This window comes from Rhinolophus ferrumequinum, chromosome 17 (genome assembly GCF_004115265.2).
Source record: "Rhinolophus ferrumequinum isolate MPI-CBG mRhiFer1 chromosome 17, mRhiFer1_v1.p, whole genome shotgun sequence".
Lineage (NCBI taxonomy): Eukaryota > Metazoa > Chordata > Mammalia > Chiroptera > Rhinolophidae > Rhinolophus > Rhinolophus ferrumequinum.
The window spans coordinates 33,918,979-33,939,754 of NC_046300.1; the positions used below are offsets into that span (position 1 = coordinate 33,918,979).

Consider the following 20,776-nt stretch of genomic DNA (forward strand, 5'->3'; position numbering starts at 1 on the left):
AGAACCCATTCCCTTCCCTAGCCAAGCAGTATTCCATTGCATGTACGTACCACCTCCACTTTATCCATTCATCTATCGATGGACACCCACGCTGCCTCCGCATCTTGGCCATTGTAAACAATGTTGTAATGAACATATGTATGCACAAGACCCTTTGAAGTAGTGCTTTGGGTTTCTTCGGATAATTACCTAGAAGTGGGATTATTGGATTCCTCTTTGTCATTTGTTATATAGCCTTTGTTTTAAAGACTATTTTGTCTGGTATAACTATTGCTACCACAGCTTTTTTTTTTTTTTTTCCGTTCCCGTTTCATGAAATATCTTTTTCCCATCCCTTTACTTTCAGTCTGTGTCTCTTTTGAACTGAAGTGAGTCTCTTGTAGGCAGCTTATGTGTCTTGTTTTCTTATCCATTCAGCCACCCTATCTTTTGATTGGAGCATTTAATCCCTTTATACTTGAAGTAATTTTCGACAGATATGTAATTATTGCAATTTTATTATTCATATTTTTTATCTTTTTGTGTGTGTGTTAAAGAAGTTCCTCTAACATTCCTTGAAATACTGGTTTGGTGGTGAGAAACTCCTTTAACTTTTCTTTTCTGGGAAGCTCTTTACCTGTCCTTCAATTCTAAATGATAGCTTTGCTGGGTAGAGTAATCTTGGTTGTAGGTCCTTGCTTTTCGTCACTTGGAATGTTTCCTGCCAATCCCTTCTGGCCTGCAAAGTTTCTGTTGAGAAATCAGCTGATAGTCTTATGGGAGCTCCCTTGTAGGTAACTAATTGCTTTTCTCTTGCTGCTTCTCTGTCTTTAACATTTGGCATTTTCATTATGATGTGTCTTGTGTGGGCCTCTTTGGATTCATCTTGTTTGGGATTCTCTGCACTACCCTGGCTTGTGTATCTATTTCCTTCACCAGGTTAAGGAAGTTTTCGGTCATTATTTCTTCAAATAGGTTTTCAATTCCTTGCACTCTCTGTTCTCCTTCTGGTACCCCTATGATGCGAATGTTGGTGTACTTGATGTTGTCCCAGAGGCCCCTTAAACTCTCATTTTTTTGCATTCTTTTTTCTTTTTGCTGTTCTGATTGGGTGTTTTCTGTTACTTATACCTTATCTTCTAAATGGCAGATTCGATCCTCTGCTTCATCTAATCTACTGTTGATTCCAAGTATTCTTCATTTCAGTTATTGTAATTTCTGACTGGTTCTTTTTTGTTTTCTGTATCCATTTTTATGTTTTCTATCTCTTTGCTGAAGTTTTCCCTGATATCTTTGAGCACCCTTATAACCAGTGTTTGGAACTCTGCGTCTGGTAGATTGCTTGTCTCCATTTTGTTTAGTTCTTTTTGTGGAGCTTTGTTCTGTTATTTGGAAAATGTTTCCCCATTTTGGCTGCCTCCCTGTGTTTGTTTCTATATAGCACTGCAATGCTTCCTGGTCTTAGTAGAAATGCCTTATGTAGTAGGTGTCCTGTGGGGCCCAGTGGCACAGTCTCCCTGGTGACCTGAGCTGGGTGCTCCAGGTGTGTCCCTTATATGGGTTGTATGTGCCCTCCTGTCATAGTTGAGCCTTGGTTACTGTTTGCATCAGTGGGAGGGACTGAACCTCAGGCTGACTGACCGTGAGAACTGGCTGTGACTACAGTGAAAGAACTATTGTGCAGGGGCTGACCCTACAGAACAGGATTCACTTTAGCAGGGCTCTGGTGCCTGCCCAGTCTGCCCTTTGGCTGTGTGATCCTTGGAGGTGGCCAGGTGATGCTTCAACCCAGTCCAAAGATGGCCACTGGGCCTGCCAGCCCTGGGGCCTCCTGGGCGGGGACCCACTGCAGGCCAAGTCAGCTGCAGTCTGTGCATTGCTTAGGGTCACCTGGCATAAGCCACAAAGCAATCCAGAGATGGCTGCCCCCTGCACTGTGCTTGGAGGTGTCTTGAGAGGCCTAGCTGTGAGCCAAAGCCGGCTGTCACTAGTGCTGGTCTTAGGGTTGCTCAGCCAGAGGTACAGGACATGCCAAAACCAGATGTTGCTTATTTGGGTTTTGTGAACCTTTGCAAGATTTTAGTAAAGTCCAAGGCATGAGCCAAGGCAGCCCATTTATACGGAAAAGCTACCAGAAGCAGCTTGGGAATGCTCAAAAGTTGGGTAGGTGATAGTCTCAGGAAATCTCTAGGGTAGGTCAGATGAAAGGTGATAGTTTGATGGAGATTCAGATATGGCATCTGCCTATATCTACACGCAGGGATGGGAGGGCTCAACAAAGAAAAACAATGGCTTCTGCCAGCTCATCCATCTGGGAGAAAGCTGCCCCTCTAGCCTTCACCCTCTAGCTGCCCCTCTAGCTAGACAATTCAGTTCCTCCCCGTATGTCCCTGGCACCTTTCAAGCTGCTGCCCCAGCACTGGAGCTCAGAGAGAGTGAGTCTGTCAGTGAGTAAGTCCATGTGTGGGCCATTTAAGAGGAGCCCCTGGGACTGCAGCCACCCTCTGTCCCACTCAGCCACAATCTCTGCTGGATTTCACAGCCAGAAGTTATGGGGTCTTCTCTCCCTGGCACTAAAACCCTAGGCTAGGGAGGGCTTAGAACCCCTCGCTCCTGGGGGTGGGGGTTGGGGGCAGGGAACCTTCACAGCCGAGATATCCCTCCTGATTTTTAACGTTCACAGGCAGGTGTCAGACCAGCCTGTTCCATGTATCTGCCCCTCTCGAGATGGCTTCTTCTGTATGTCCGTAGTTGTAGGGCTTTGGTTCAGCTAGACTTCAGGAGACTCTCAATAATGGTTGTTCTGTGGTTTAGTTGTAATTGATGTGGTCCTGAGAGGAAGTGAGCACAGCATTTACATATTCCACCATCTTGACTGGAAAACTGTTCTAGAATTTTTATGCCTTCATTTCTTGTGTTTAAATACCTGATTCTCTGGTATTTATTCTGATATAAGGTATGAGGTTTCATCCTAACTACTGGGATGGCTACTAGTTGTGTGCTTTAAATTCTACCTTTATCATATAATACATTCATTATCTATGGGGTGTAATCTTGTGCACAGATTTGATTATTCATATGACAATAACAAACTGTTTTAATTACTGCAACTTAGGTTTTAATAACTAGTAGGACTGATGCCCATCCTCAACTATTCTTCAGATTTTTAATACTATTTCTGCTTACATTTTTTTCATAGAATCTTTATTACCCTTATAGATTACCCAACGTTTACTATTTTTTGCAAAAACACGGTAAGGCTTTCTATTAGGTTGGTGCAAAAGTAACTGCAGTTTTTGCAATTATTTTTAATCTTTTAAATAACAATTACTTTTGCACCAACCTAATATTTGCTCAAGTTGTTTTTTAAAATTTCTACATAGCATTTAAAAGGATTCTTCATATACGGAAGAAATCAGAAGTTCCCATACCACACACACCCACCTTCAGCACTTGTGCCATGAATACTGCTTCCCATGTGGTACGTTCCTCTACTTAAGCACTAGATCCAAACCCCTCTCACCAACTCAAAAGATTTTTTTCTATTTTTTATTGTGAGGCCTAATTATGTTCAATTCTGTTATTATTCCAATGAGTTGGTCCTCTTTGTTTCAGAATAAAAAATTCAACTTACCATTTTATATCAATTTGAAGAACCCCTAATTATAAGATGAAATACAACTTTATTTATCACCAAAAGGAGAAAAACACTGCTAAATAAACTATGACTCTAAACAACAAAACTTATAAACATATTTTGTACCATCACGGAGACTATTTCAGAACCCTCAGCTTTCCATTGCAAGGTACCTGAAGAATGGTTTGAATGACTGCAAACATTTCTACTATTTTCTTGCCTACTAATATTATTTCATTTATTATTTATTATTCAAAGACTCTGTGAAGTATGAGGCCTCAGAGGTCACGTATATTCCATGATTTTACAGGTGGGAATAATGAAGCCCAAAGAGGCTGACCTGCCTTAAAACGCAGCAAGAGGCCAAGCAGAGGTCTATTCTAGATCTCACAGTTCCCAAACCAGTAGTTCTCCTGTTTCTTAAGGCATAAGGAGCAGTGATAATCACAGTACAAAATGTTACTTCAGAAGAGATTTGATCAAAGATTTAGCTTGGAGAAAATTGTCCCAGGTATTAATTTATATTTATTTTCTGAAGATGAACAACTTGTAAACTTTGTAAGTCTGCTCCAAAACATACTAGTAATATTTATTAAAATGTTGCTTCTAAATATCTTATGAGCAAAACTTTAATAGATGAATGATACAATAATTTTGCAAAGGTTCATGGATAAAAAAAATCATAGACAATAGTTTGAATAGCCACTTGAAAGGCCAGAAGCTACTAAAGAAACAGTGAATAAAATCATCTTTGGGGAATAAAAGGAAACCATTAGAGAAAGTTAAATTAGCCCTTGATTTGCAAATTATTATTTTTCAGAAAGGGAACCATATACTCCAGTGCTCAGGAGATCAAACAAAGGTGCAGACTTAACTCATCTCTTTAAGGGAAATGATTGAAAAGTAAGGTGATAATTGAGCCATTTTCAGAAAGGAAGCAATGGGTGTACTCTCCTAGAATCAAAAGATAAGTAGCAATGTATTTATATTATTTTATAGTTTATATTATTATTTCATCACACCGATGCATTTGATCCTTATGATAAATCTGAGTTCTCAGAGCAAGTGATAGTATTCTCTGTATAAAACAAGATATCATGTTAAATGATCTGCCTAGAGCGATACCTTTCATGACAGATGACAGATCTAAGGCTTGAACCAGATGTACTAGTTTTACATGTATATCTCTAGCTATTACCCTGTTTCCCCAAAAATAACCTAGCTGGGCCATCAGCTTTAACACGTCATTTGGAGCAATAATTCATCAAGACCCTGTCTTATATTATGTAAGACCCAGTCTTATAAATAAAACCGGGTCTTATATTAATTTTTGCTCCAAAAAACGCATGAGAGCTGATGGTCCGGCGAGGTCTTATTTTTGGGGAAACACGGTACCTCAAACCTGGGTACATACTGGAACTCAAAATATGAATCTACTTGCCAACATCTCTGGAAAATTTACTACTACAAACTTTAGAAGTGATAAAGAATATGGTGCTTTAAATTTATAAACTATAAAATTGTTAACTCCAGGACCAGTTTCTATTTCTTACCTTCACATCAAAAGAAGGCTTGAAGAGTTTGTCCTTGGACAGAAATTTTGACGGTGTATCCAGGTGTAATGAGGGCTCTTTCTGGACCGGCTGTCCTACTGCTGGGGAGACTGAGAGCTGTCCAGTATGCTGTGAAATCACCGCGTGGAAAGCTTTACTCTGAAAGCAGTTCATATCTAAAGGTGTAACAGCTGTTTTCCTGTGAGTTTCCAGGCGGGTGGCAGGATGACCTGGGGTATCTGGATTTGGATTTACCCCATTTGTTAGTTTAGTTTCCAAACTTTCCTCTAGAGATTAAAAAAGAAACAAATGTGAACCACTAATGTCTTTTGTCTCTAAAGAGGCACATAAGTGAGGTTTTTATATTACTAGTTTTTATGTGAATTCTCAAGTACACTTTAAGCCACAAAGTTATATACCTCCTTTCCAAGAAACAGACCAGATGTTAAGAGGGGCTACTGTGTCCTCCCACCCCAGCCTACCTTTTTTCAACATATAACAAAAACACTTATTAGATGGCTGCTCCATGCCAGACCCAATGCTAGACAATGGAAATACATAATACATGCATATTCCTTGCCCTTTCAGAACTTACAGTTGAGTAGAGAGACATGAAAGTAGACTATAAAGTTTAGAATTATAACACTGGGATAAGAGCTACAAAAGAGATAATACAGGGTGTGATGGCAAGACCAAGGCCGTACTTGGTGAGTAAAGGAAGGTTTCCCAGGGAAAATGACATCCAACTGAGAACTGAAAGGAGGAACAGGCATGCAGGAGATGGGCTAGAGAAAACACGCAAAAGTCCAAAGATGAGAGAACACTAACTACATGGTATGTCAGTGGGAGCCATAAAAGGAACAGTAAAAGGGATCCAAGCTCACATCTTTAGATTTCAAACACTGAGACCCTGGATGATACTATATTGTTTTGTATCCTCTAGCTTTCAGGTAGAGCCTACAGTTGATAGCACAGATACAAATTAAACATCAGTGCTATGAACACATTCATTTTACCACCCAATAAGGAATGCCCAATGGTGGCTCACTGTACCCAACACGAAAGGTAGAAATCAATGACCTTTCCTAAAAACAAGCTTTGGCACACTGATAACCCAGAAACCATCAAATTGTAAAAACATACATATAAAAGAACATAATAAAAGTATTAACCTTCTTTAGGTGAATTTTCAATCAGAAAATGATTTTCATTTGCTCTCTTTCCCATTCTCGCAGTCTCCAGCAGCCAAGCTATAGTGACTGCCGGTAAATTCCACTTCTTGGCAGCTTCATATTTAGAACCACCTGGTTCTTTCAATACAAGATGTGTACTGGCAAACATGCCTTTCTTTGCATTGGATTTGCGAACAAAGAATTCTTGAACGCTGAAAGTTATATTTAAAGAAAAGCAAATGGTGATAAACACAACTGGCCGGCAAACTAATAAAGTTTCTAATACAGCAGTGCTGTCAGACTTCTAAGTCTAAGAAAATAGTCACGCTAATTAAAAGTTGGTTTTATGTCTTAAAAGAAGTTAATCCCTTTACAAACGCTTACTCTAGGATAAAAATATATTGCTATAATTAAACTTTATAAAAACACAGGCAAATTAATTCAACTAGACTTTCAAGAAATAACCAGAAAAATTTCCTCCTTAATTAATCATCATCCACCCACCTTGACTTTTCCTCCCAAAAAGGAGGGATGAACAACTAGGGGAGTAAAGAAAGTATATGAATAATACATTATATCTTTTTAGCCCACTACAACTGCTCAAAACCTTTTCACATATAATTTCATTTGATCCTCTCAATATCTGTGAAATATCAATATTTTACAAAACATTGTAAAGATACAACCTAGGAAAAGATATAATTGAGTGACTCAAGATCACAGAATATTAAACACAGAATGTAGGGGCAGAAACAGAAACACTTGAGGTATAAACCAGAATTCAGTTATTTTTATGACTTCTGTTTAATATTCAAATTCCCCACTTTTAAGATTTCTTTAATATTCTACGTTTCTCCCAGTATTTTCATGTGTTTTGTTTTTTTCCCCCACATTTAACCTACTGATCCATTTGTTACTTATTTTGGTATGAGATGTTACATCAATTTTATTGAATCCTATTTACTGAAAAGAACATTTTTTCTTTAATAACTGGAAATAACATTTATCATATACTAAATTCCTGTTTGTACTTGGGTCTATTTCTAGATTTTCTGTTCATTCACTGAACTTCCTGCCACTTTCAGCCATACTATTATTTATTTAGTGAGGTTTTACAAAATATATTTAAATAGTTATTTGTATTGTATTTCAGAATTTTCATCATTTTCCTGCTTGCTAACCTTTTCTGATGAATTTAGGAATCAGCTTGACTGCTGCCCTCCCTAAAAAATTTTGTTGTTTTTATTGGGATCACGTTAAACTTATACATTAACACAGGGGTGGGGGGTAACAGAAACATCTTTATAATATTTAATCTTTCTTTCCAAGAACATGTACATCTTTCTTACTGTTCAAGACTTCTTTCGTTCCCCTCAACAACATTTTATAAGTATCTGTAGCTCTTCCAAGTTTCACGTCACATTTACTTTTAGGTATTTTATGTCACTGCAGATCAAGTAAGAGGCCTTTGTTTTCATTAGCTCTTCTGTTTGTATATATGAAGGTCACTGATTTCTGCATATTAGTTTTCTACAAAGCCACTTTACTGAATTTTTCTGAGTACGGCTTTAGTTGTACCTCATAGAGTCTGTTGTCATGTTGTTATTCTTTTCTGCAATTTCACCTTTTCAAAAAACTTTTTATTGTTGAGTATAATTCAAATACAGAACATAGCAAAAAAGAAAACATATAATTTAATGAATTATTAGAAGGCAAAAACCCTTATATCCACCACCCTTGTCAATAAACAAAATCTTGCCAGCCACTCCAGAACTTCTCCAGCATGCCCCTTCTCACAATCCTCTTCCCTTTCTTAATAAGAGCCACTATTTGGGTATTTATGGTCATCACTTCCTTACCTTGCTTTACTTTTACCACATAATGCATCCTTAAACACATTTAGTTTAGTTTTATGTCTTTTAGCTTATAGGGTCGAACTTCTTTCCCCATCCCCTTACTATATATTTGTTGAAGATACTGGATCATTTATAATATAGAGTTATCTCAGAGTCTGGATTTTGCTGATTGTATGACTGTGGTGTAACTTAACATGTTACTCTCCTGTCTGTATTTCCGATAAACCAATAGTTGAATCCAGAGCCTTCATCAGTTGAGGATTCCTTATGAGGGGATGGTGCTTTCTTCATCAGGAGGCAGATACTGTCTGGTTTTCTCCTTATTATGTGATTAACTGACTTTCAATGCCTGGATTCTTTCACTCATTAGGAGTTACAATCCTATCATTCTTTCATTTATTTTTTGGAATATCTCTAAAAAGGGAAACTTTGTTTTATCCATGATTATGTTATTGATACAGACTGTATAGGAAAGGCAGGATAAATGATCCTTTCCCTTTCAAAATAATGGGTTGGTTTTCTACCATCTTTTAAATGTGACCAATTAGTTTAGTTTGTTTGGTATCATTAAGAAGTCATGATTTAAACATTATTTGATATGTTTCGATCCACTGCCATTATTATCTCTAGTGATATTTAAATTTGCCTCTCTTGCCAGTGGAGTTCCTTTGGACACAACCCTCCCTAGTAGTCTATGATAATGTATTTGCTATCTGGTCTGAGGACATACTCCAGACTCACTGGTACCTTTTCTGCCCCAGATCTACAGGTAGTTAATGATTTCTTTAGTTTCTTTTAGTGGGAAATGGTATTTTAAGGTCACAATCTGGCCATCGGGTTCCTTGTTCCTCCTGGGTTGGTAATGATTTCTAGGCTTATAAATGGTTTCAAATTCCCAAGAGCTATTAAAAGCAGTTCTAAAATGTCCAGTTGATAAGGTGTTTTCATTTCCTTTTTCTACTACTCAATTCCAGTTTTTCTGCATGATTAGAGAATATGGTCTGCGTTCTTTCTACTTCAGGGATTTACTGAGGTATTCTTTGTGGCCAATTTCTTTATAGGCAACATCTCTGAGTGTTCCACAGGCACTCGAAAAGGTATGGTCACTGTTTCCGGGTAAATATCTAACTACACTATTTAAATCTATCCCTCTTGTTTTCTTTTTGACCTGTCAAGAAGTAAAAGACGAAAATTAAAAGTCTTCTACAAGTAATGTACTTCTCTTGATTCTTCCATCTCCAGCTTGTTTTTATTTTACGAGTGATAATCATGCTCTAAATAACGTGTGAACAGTGCTCCTTATATACAGTGCTCTCTTTTTCTTGTTTGATGCCTTTGATTCGAATCCAAACTTGTTTGGTATTAAAATTGCAACTCCTCCTCTCTTCTGTATGCATTTACTTGACGTATCTTTGCCAATCTCTTTTTCCCTAAATGTTCTGAATCACTTTGTTTTAGGTGCGTCTCTTGTTTAAAAGAATTTTAAGTGCTGCTTCATAATCTAATTTTTCTTTTAATGTAAAAGTTTAATTCACTTACATGTACTGATGTAACAGTTTTCCACTTCCTAATGTTCACTTAGGATTAATTTTGATTTTGGAAGTAACTTTTATATTCATTTTATTTCTCCGAAAGTATTCATTACTCCCGTTTAACGTTTGCATTTCTGGCTGAAAACCAGAGGAACAATGAAATGTATATTGAAAAAGAATAAATCAACCATAAGGCACATGGAAGGGAATGATGCTTAGGCGAGCAATATTCAACAATGGCCCACGTATCAGCTTTCAATATTCCCTCTCCTGGCAGGTAAGCATTCACGCCTACAGCGTTCACATTTGCCAGCCATCCATCGAGTAGCACCTTCCCCTCTCCCACTTTGAGCCACCACACAGATATGCGACACATTACCCATAAATAATATAAAGACACACAGCCAAATTCTAACTTAAATGCTCTCCGATACGTCAAAACAAAAGTATACCAAGATAGCAGGTGTGCTAAAAATACTACATACCTTGCTCCGAGGTGTTTTGCTAAGAATGCCAACGAATCTTTTTCTGCTCCCACACACTGACTGAATGAAATAACACAATCCACTAAAGGAGTCATTCCTGCCATTACTGGGACTGGTGTGAAGAGAGGATTTGACTTTGGATCAATTAAAGTCTGATAGTCTACACAAGTTACCTTTTAAAAACAAGAGAAACAATAACATCAACCTGAAATAAGCAACTAGTGGTTAACACTGGTTCAGTGACAGTAGCAGTAATTTTAGTTTAGATGAAAAATTTTACTTTAATATAAACTTGTGTATGCTCATTCTCAATACAGTTCAAATTATAATAAAGACATATATATATATATATCAATTCATTATGTTAAATATTAAATTCTAAAATATTAAGGATATTAAAAATCAGTCAGACTGTCACTGAAATCACTGAATATTGCTTCAAATTTAATGTCTTCCAATGTATTAGTTTATAATTTTTTCCTCTTAATTCTTGCAAAGTTACAAAAACAAAATCAATGGTACATCAACCAGTGATAAGCCAACAAGATGGAATAATACAAAAGTGCATGTCATGCTTTGGGAAGACTGAAATCATATGAGATGACTTGGAGTAACTTCCCAAGAAGGACTGTTGCTGCTTCGGCCCCTGGGAAACAATAACCTCTACCAGGATTAGGACGAAGAAGCTTGGACATGTTCATATTTTAGAATTTCCTTTGCTAAAAGGAAAATCCAGACACTGCTCATACCCAAACACCAATTTATCTAAATCGAACTGCGTAAGAAAGAAACATGAACACTACTGGCATCCAGATATCCCTCAATACTGTTTATCAACTGCTACAGTATTTTCTTACCAGCCACGCATTTGTAACAACTTCTCCTACAGTTGCTTCTACTTTACACCCCAGCAGAGGAACCACAGCATAATCAGCAACAATTCTGCTCTGAAGGGACACAATTTTTCCAGCACTTTCTCTTATGATACTGGCAATGTTAGATTCATTTTCATTACTAAAACCCAAAACAAGGAAACTCTTTTGGCTAAATAAACCTTCTTCATCAGTAATTGTAGAAGCGTCAGGGAGGCAATGACTGACAGAAGACGGGTTTTCTTCTTGCAGAGAAATATGAGTAGAATCATTAAAGGCTCCAACTTCAGACTTCGCAGCTTCCACTGGAAAGGAAAAGAAATGTTTTCTAAAATAATTTCTCTTTTAGTTTATTTCTGAGCAAGGATGTTAAGGTAACATAGAGCCTGAGAATTGTGACCACTCATAAAAGTAACACTTTAATAAGTACATAATGAATAAAGGATGCCAACCCACCCCGTCTTCTGAGTGTTACCAGTATTGCCATCTTTATTAGGAAGCACGTTACTGTTCTAAGTCTTCCTAGTGGACTAGAAACTCTCCTCAGTTGAAAATGATGAAGTTCCAATGATTCCACATGCCTCTTAGTTCCAAAACAGGTGTAGATAATTCACAATTGTGAAAATATCATTACGGAAAAAACAGAAGTAAAGCCCTTTACACGGAACTAACTGTGTGGATGCAGCAAGAGAATTATGGTTGTTTCTCTTTCAAAAATTCCTAAAATGTTTCATACTGAAGTTGGAGCTAGTTTCTATATAAATTTCTTAAGACAACTGATCAGGGACCCAAGCAATGGTCTCAACTACTTCATTTTAAGATAAAGCTAGCTGATAGATGGGTACTAGAAGGAAAAACATAGCTTATATAAAAACATCAATTATTAAAATACACAGTCCTTAATATGCAATAAACACTGTCAAATCAATGCTAAAAGTTTAAGAGGTAAAAACTTAGTGTGTTTTTGAAAACTCTAGTGGTGCTGTGTTGGAAGGTCACCCTTTATGGTAGGAATCAGCAAACTACAGCCTAGGGGCCAAACTGGACCCACAGCCTGTGGGTTAAAAATCATTTTTACATTAAAAAAAGAAATGATTGTAAACAGAACAAAACAAAATAGAATATGTGACAGAGACAGAATGTGGTTGGCAAAGCTGAAAATATTCACGGTCTGGCCTTTTCCAAACAGTTTGCGAAGTCCTGCTTTATGGGATGCCAACAAGCCTGGAAGCTATTCGAGGATTCTTCCTTTATTCACTTATACAGGCATTGGACCTAAGAGCTTCCCGTGCATGTAATTAACGGTCATGATACCGAGAGGTTGATACTACTGGTACATCTATCCCTTTCTTCAAGAGAAAGCTCAGGTTTAAAGAGCTTATGTAACTTGCCTAAGATCAGTTATTAAGTGGCAGAAATGAGGTATAAACCAAAGTCTGTCTGATTCCAGGGTCCATAACACTGTTCTAGTGGCATCTTATTTCTGTCCTCATCACATTTTCACTTTCTATCCTCATAACATTTTCACTTTTAAACGAATTATTGCCATCTATGTATGTGTACAAATACACACACACACACACACACACACACAACTTATTCCTACTTAATACAAGTACTTAAATTGTTCTTATTGACACTCTGAAGAAACATAGTTTTGTCTAGAGCATTTACTGATTAGTAAGGTCCGGAGACTCTTTGACCCTCAGTTTCGTATTATAATGAATAAAAGATAATAGTATATTTATAATTTATGGGGATACATGAGGATGAGTAAGCTTAGATGGACATAAAGGTGACATGATACTATAAAACATTCTACAAAGTAGTTTTCTAATCGCTATTCTTAATATAAAATGTAAAAACAATTGTTTTTGCTATTATAATTATTTCATAAGTACACCTAAGAGGAAAAAAACCTTTGATGTCTATATATTGCTGGTGAGATGGGAAGAAGAAACGCAGTGGAATTTTAGACTACTAATACAAAACAAACAGGAGATATTTAGTTCTTATAAACTGTAAGTAAAACCCTAAAGTCATTAAGAGACTCAGAATAAATAAACATTTCTTATCTATTATTGAAAAAGCTTTCTCGAATCAAAAGTAATTTTGCTTTATGAATTAATTGTAAAATACTTGATTACATTCTTTTTAAGGTGCTTAAGGGTTCACTATTTATTGTCACCAAATCCTTTCGAAGTCAGTAAACCACTAGCTGCCTTAGAAAGGAAGATCTGGGAAACTAATTGCCTGCCTCCACTAAGTACAAGGTGTGACCAAATAATACGGTAAATGTTTAAATAAAAAGAAATTTACAGTAAAAGATGCATTGCCATTAATGTCACTCAAAATACTCCCCCTCGCTTCAAATACTTATGCCATTGTTCTTGCCACTTTCTGAAGAAGTTCTGGAAGTCCTCTTTCGTGTCTTTAGTTGCGCTGTCCTGGCTGCCTCAATGTCCTGAATCGTTTTGACTTTGAGGAAGAGCCAGAAGTCGCACGGTGCCAAATCCGGTGAATAAGGTGCATGAGGATACACCGTAATGTTTTTATTTGACAGAAATTGCTGTACCAGAAGCGATGTGTAACTCGGAGCACTGTCATGATAGAGAATGATTTACAGTACACTTTAAAACACACCTTCTCTCAACCGTAGCTCACACCTGACTGACTGCACCAAACAGCTGAAACTTGTCACACACTGTTAGTCAAGTTTGATGTACCACTTCCCATATTGAAGATCCCTGCCTTTCCATTGATTGGCACTCAGCAGCAGCATTCACCGTATTTTTTGATCACAACAGAAAGGCTCCATGTCACACATCGCTACTGGTACGACAATTTCTGTCACATAAAAACATTATGCTGTGTCCTCATCCACCTTATTCACCAGATCTGCCACCGTGTGACTTCTGGCTCTTCCTCAAAGTCAAAACGATTCAGGACATCGAGGCAGCCATGACAGCGCAACTTAAAAACACTCACGAAAAAGAACTTTCAGAACTACTTCAGAAAGTGGCAAGAACGATGGGTAAGTGTGTTCGAAACTAGGGGGAGAATTTTGAGGGGGCTTAATGGCAATGTGTCTTTTACTGTGATTTTTTAAATTTAAAAATTCACCCTATTTTCTGACCACACCTCGTATTATTTATAGAATATACACAGACTATAAACCATAAAAAATGGGGAGGGATGCACAGGAGGCTTTTGGCATAAACTATTGTGTTTTTCAAAGCTAGACAATAATATAGTTACTCATTACATTATTGTTTATATCTTTTTTGATGTATTAAATATTTTGTAAGTTGTTTTTTTAAAGCAGATATGCTGCTCACAAGTCTTCACTGGCAATTGCCCCTCCCACACCGAGAAGACCACCTACTGAGCTGGTAGTCCACAGTGCAGCACTGTTTGCATTCAAGATCATAATAATCCACTGAGAGACATCTGTTACAAGGTTAAAATAAAAGCTCCTGTTGTTACAAACTCACACAAACCAAGTGATGCCACTATATAAAATAGATCAAAATTGTGAGTTCAAGAGAAAAGAGGGAGCAGAACGCCTTAGCTTCACCTGCTTAGAAAAAGTAACAAACATAAAACTTTAAGGGAAGAAAAAGGTTAAACTTAAAATTTAGAAAACCAAGCAAAAATCACATATGTATTCTGCCACTAAAATAGTTCTTAATGACTATAAATACTAATCAATTATTTCTTACCTATTGTGGGGTTATTATTTACATATTGAGAGAGTAGATCTTCATCAGCTTGCTCATGCTTCTCATTAGGAGCAAAGTCTTTCTTAGAGAAACTGCTGTTCTTTTTTAAAAGGCCTGTTTTACTTTCAGGTTGATGTGAAACTGGAATTTCCACTGGCTGGTAGTTAGCATGGATATATGGCTCTTCGGGAAGCATATAACCTTTACTAAAACACTCTAGCAACCATTTTGCTCCCACTACATGAGGCCTACAAAAATAGTATATAGATATGTATTAGTTTAAACCATAAAGACCATCATTCCATATGCTATACAGTTTTCAAAATTGCATGGACATGCAATTTTAAGAAAAATCATTACAGAGGAGAAATTGCTTTGAATGAAAAATGGACAAAACCTGTGCGCTGATTTATCCCAAAACTGCTTTAATTCGTCATCATAATCTCCCACAATAACATGAGTTACATCTTCATTGAGCTGATTAAAACGAATTCCACCTCCACTGTTAACAAGCCTTCTCAGTTTATCTAGTTTTCTGCCACTGAAACCACAAAGGTATATCTGCAAAGAAAGAAAATATTTACTTTAAATTAATGCATGTAAGATGGCTTACTTCTCTCAATAGAAACACATTTATTAAAAACGTATCACAATCCATTGTGTATAAGACAACTTTTGTGTACATTTTAAGATACATTAGGAGTATGTTCTAAAACTTGATTTTTTTTAACAATTCTGAAATTTTGTTTATCACTTCTTCATAATCCCATAGCATTGTAATCCTTCACAGTAGACACTTGATAAGTATTTTGAGGCTTTAAATAAAAGCCAGAATTCAATTCTCTTCTGAATATTAGTGCATTGCAATTTCTAAAATACAGGTAGCTTCTTAACTTGTCAAGATCTTAGTACTTGTAAATTTTAAAATAATTATAGAAACAAACTGGAGTTAAATGTCTGAATTTAGAAAACCTAGATTTAAATTTTGGTTCATCTGTCAACGATGACTATGGCAAGTTACTTAGGCACTTTAAACCAATTTCTTTACCTATAAATTGAGATACCTTGTCACAGAGTTAATTAAATAAGAAAAGTCAAAGAGATGAGTACAATGCTTTGTGGATAATACTTATGCAATTAATTTATTTTTATATATCTAAGCCAACGTAATCAGTATAAAAATCCTTTTCTATTTTACATATGTCTTTAAAAAATTTCTTAAGAGTCACAAATCTATTCCTAACTGCATTTATAGCCCAAACTAACCTCCATTACTAGAACATATTTTAATAAAAATTAGAAATCACACACTTCCTATAAGTAAAGAATAATTAAGTCCCATCCAGAATTAATATAGTCTAGGGTAAAAGATTATACAAGACACTTTCTGCTTGGCCAGGAAGTTGATACGTTTTAAAAGTATAGAAGGGTAAGGTCCTTTGCCCAATTTTCTTTCTTAACAATAAAATGGGGTTAAATCTTTGATCCTCTTTGAGAAGTAATGCACAGCCTATTCATTCAACAAGATGGAATCTATTAAGTATTCAGCTCTAGATGTATAGCATATGATGTTTCCATCAAGGCACTTGTAAGATATTCATACACTAGACCAAATAGCCCAAGGGATATTAAATAAAGCAGTGGGTCTAACAGTTAGAAATACAGGCTTTGGAGTAGATAGCTGACTACTTAAGTCCTGTGACTGAACAAAAATTTTAATGTTCTTAAGTGTCAGCCTCAGGATAATATCCATTTCTGAGTTATCTGTGGGAATTAAATGAGATTATATACAACATATTAATATATATGAAATGATTAGCAGTGTCTAGCATATTATGAACAATATATGATAGCTACAAATAAAAATCCATTAAGTGGTTCAGAAACTAAGTGATCTCAAAAAAAAACAGAGCAGACAGAAATTTTAATGTTGTTAGGAGGGTTCAGAAGAGTTGAAAACTGGTATGAACTTTGATGGATGACAGATGAAGGTACATCCCAGGCAGAGGGACCCTGACAGCTAGCTAAAGCATAAACAAGGTCTAGTAAGTGCATGTGATTAGCTAGTGTGGAGAGTTTATGTAGGTAAGGAGCAAGCCCACTCTGAAGGGTCTTTAAAGTCAGACTAGAAAGTACTATGTATATTGTCACTATTGCAATAATTACATGATAAAGACATACCCGACAACCATCTAATAAATCTTCAGGTGCTTGAAATGCACTGACATCCAGATTTTCTAGATTTTCAAGTGTAGGTTCCACTTTGCTGTTAAGAACTGAATTACATATGGAGTCACTTATGCAACTTGCATTGATGTTGGAAATATGGCTGACATCTGAAAGAGTACGACCTAGATATTAAACAAAGACATGTAAGTTTGTGAAGATAAAATAACTGATTACATATTTTCCTATAGGTTAACTTTTCTTATACACACAGGGCTATGAACAATTTTCAAAGTAAGATTCAAGATTACTGAAATCTTGGTGACAAAGTATAAGAAGAAAAAATGAAACTAAGGTTCATATCTTATTTAAATGAAAATATATTTAATATATTTTCTTAATAGTGGCTTCCTTCCAATAAAAATCTGAAATTGCTCGCTTTAAGGTCCAGGAAGCTTACATTTGAAAAAAAATTTATAAATATTTGTTAAACTGTCAACATGACATCCACAAAATAGAAACAGTTTTAAATTTTATACGAATACAGATGATGTCTAACACTTGCAGCAAACTAATAAAGAAAATGTACTAATATTTGCACATCAATAAAGTTTTAAAAAGTTTTTAAGACTTTTAGTTTTTAAGTCTGTTAGTATTCTTAATTTCTTTAATCATCTTCTGCATTACATCAGGGTATGAAAGTATGCATTATAAAAAGAAATATCAGGAGTTCTGGACTAAGTTTTCATACAATTGGTTATTTTATTATACAATTATGCCCGGAAGCATAGCAAGAACAGATGGAATTCTCTACTATATCCCACTAATCCTATTAACAAATCAATTCTTACATAGAAAATTGATTATTTACTTTAATCCCAATGAGACTGACCATCAATTGTGTGAATCTGACCAGCAGGAGTTGAAGTATCAGGCACAGTCTTTGTTTCTGGTTTAGGCTCTGTCTTGTATATGGATTCATCCTGACAAAAACCCTTCTCAACACTGTCAAAAAACCATTGTGGGGTCACACAGTGTACATTCCATCGTTTGGCACATTCATATTTCTGACCTATCAAGTTTATTAAGAGAGAGATACAAATCATTAAACTCTGTCTTGGCAGAAACCTTCAAATTATGATAGGTTATGGAAAAAACCCACCTGAGACAAAATTAAAGTTACCAGTAATTGTGCTTACCTTTTTTTTTGTTTTCTGTTTTTGCTTGTTTATTTTTATTTGTTTTTCAGGAGGGCGCAGCTCACAGTGTCCCTCAGATCCCCACAGATGTGGGCATCGAACCAGCAACGTTGGTGTTATTAGCAGCCCCCTCTAACCAACTGAGCTAACTGGCTCTTACTTTTAAATAGTATACTATGTAGTATATTAAAAAGCAATAATTTGTAATTGGGTTATTACCCAATTATATTTTCTATGCTATGTGAGGGGGTTTCTCTCTTACAAAATTATATAGAGACAGAGGCAACTGTGGGGTAACTGAAATATTAGACTTTGTTCAAGTATAGCCTCCATCACTTAATTTCTTTACATCAGTTAAATCAGATAAATTTCTTTATCTGTAACATGGAATAACTCACAGAATTACATGGTTTTAATAAGACTGCATAAAACAACTATGAAAATTAGAAATGTTCACAATATAAAAAATACCAGCTTTCAATAGACTACTCCTGTGTCAACTGGATTCTATTTGAAGTCCAGGATAGACATGCAAATAGACAAATTATATTAAAATATATATGTTCTTTTACTGCCTTAAAAATATTTTAACACAATATATTTTGAAACAGTATCATAGAGAAACATAATAAACAATAGTGACAAGTTTTTTTTTTTTTTTTACATTCTTGAGAGGAAAGAGATGAATTGCCCTCAGATTCAGAAAAATCAATAGCAGTTATCAACTCTACTCACAATTGTATTATCATAATTGGCCATACCCAAAATTCTGACTTAGGGACAATTACCAATTAACAGTATTTTTTTCTAATTTTCTTGATAGCTGAGTACACAGTATAGATATGAGGTAATAAAAACATCAACAAAATTCTTTTCTCATCAATTTGTATATATTTCAAGGGTACTAGTAAAAAAATATTCTCCAGAATAGATATGAAGGTTATAGAACACCAAAATTAATAAGCAGTTTTAAGGAATTCTTATTGGTAATATATTTTTCTTCTTTTAACTGCCTCATGTTCTGCAAAGTGTATCTTCAAGTTAAAACCTGTAGTTCATTCAGTAAAGCTGATGCATGAAATTAAAAACTATACCAAGCCTTTAAAATGTGTTACTAGAAAGAAATATAATTTCGCGACATTTTTCGCTTTCTTGTTATTCATTCAAATTTCTTATCTCTTTAAGTATTTGGTAACTGGGTAGAGGACTTTTTTTTTTTTTTTTGCAAAAAAATCAAAAGATCTGCTACACTTAGGTAAAACACTGAAAACAAATTTTTTAAATATATTTATTCAATGACCTGGATAAATACTAGCCATGCAATTTTCCCACAGACTGTGAACCAAATAATCTTTGTACGATTTTAGGACAAAGAGTATCATACTAGATTAATGACATGTCAGAAGCAAAAGCTATTCTGTAAAGATCGTAAAATGTTAAACACTAGAGAAAATTTTGCATTTGTCCATTTGGGAAATACAGTTTTACCTTTTGGTTCTTGCACAATGAGGTGTGTACATTCATTCATTTTCAATTGTCCCATGTATTGACCTCCATGCTTCACTGTGAGCTGCTGAACTGTCTTCCTGTCTAAGCCACACAAGCCAGTCACACAGATTACGCAACCAAGAAAAACAGGACACTTGAAATCTTCCATGTTTACATCGGTGTATCTAGCTATTTTTCTGGGGAAAACAAATGATTAAAAGGAAAAAAAACCATATTAAATATACTAGAGTTTAAAAACATCACTAATGCGTCTCTCATTTTTTAGGGTTTTCATTGTTTTTAAGAAAAGGGGAACTGACAGACACACAGAATTACACTAATTGCTGATCTAGCTCAGTACCATGTCTCTAGTAAAAAGTGATGTTTCAGATAGTCTCTCAAAACTGTTTTAGGGGAAAATATTTCATTTATTTTAAGTCCATGCTGGTCAAAGTAATGTATTTTCCAAAATTTTAAGTCTCAATCTCCACTTAAAAATTCAAAGGTTCTTTGGTTGCCTACTAGAAAAATGGACTTTTTATCCTTCTGTTATACTATATAAACAATAAGCAACGATTTGGGGCAGAATACCGACAATAAAATCATCATTCGGTAGCCATGCTATGCAGATGTGCTGATGACAGGGGCTGGCAGTGAGGGTGTCAATACGGAGACATGTTTAGGATGTGCTGGATGGCGCTGAAGTAAGACTGGAAAAATGCCTATTTAATTCAAACAGTGGTACCTGGACTTAGGGTTGTTAATCAAATTTTAGGGTAAACTCAATTCTGTGCCTTGAAATAGGCTCTAAGCTCCATGAGGGAAGAGATGCCGTGCTGTTTTGCTCACTACGTATACCTACTACCTAGCTCAGGCCAGACATATAAAATGGGCTCGATTAACATTTATTGAATGATCACATCCTAGTTAATAGTTTACATGTTTATATTCAGTCTTACATATACCCACTTTGGGAGGGACTACTACTGCCAAAATGGCTAATTTTTTCTCCATCTTAACATACGGAGAACAGCACTGAAGGGTAAAGCAACATAAGAATTACAGCTGCCACACTCATTTTTCTCAACCATTTAACAAACATTCACTGCTGAAAA

General features: G+C 35.8%; 1 protein-coding gene across 3 annotated transcripts in view; it reads right to left on the minus strand.

Moving 5' to 3' along the window:
- Positions 1–20,776, minus strand: part of TOPBP1 (DNA topoisomerase II binding protein 1) — a 49,592-nt gene that overhangs the window by 23,208 nt on the left and 5,608 nt on the right. For all 3 annotated transcript variants that reach the window (XM_033132406.1, XM_033132407.1, XM_033132408.1), the window contains exons 6-14: positions 19,662–19,858; positions 17,867–18,046; positions 16,990–17,159; positions 15,206–15,369; positions 14,809–15,056; positions 11,072–11,391; positions 10,215–10,387; positions 6,342–6,553; positions 5,170–5,456 (exon numbers count right to left, since the gene is read on the minus strand). In XM_033132406.1, the coding sequence (XP_032988297.1) occupies positions 5,170–5,456; positions 6,342–6,553; positions 10,215–10,387; positions 11,072–11,391; positions 14,809–15,056; positions 15,206–15,369; positions 16,990–17,159; positions 17,867–18,046; positions 19,662–19,858 (1,951 nt within the window). The remainder of the gene's footprint in view (positions 1–5,169; positions 5,457–6,341; positions 6,554–10,214; positions 10,388–11,071; positions 11,392–14,808; positions 15,057–15,205; positions 15,370–16,989; positions 17,160–17,866; positions 18,047–19,661; positions 19,859–20,776) is intronic.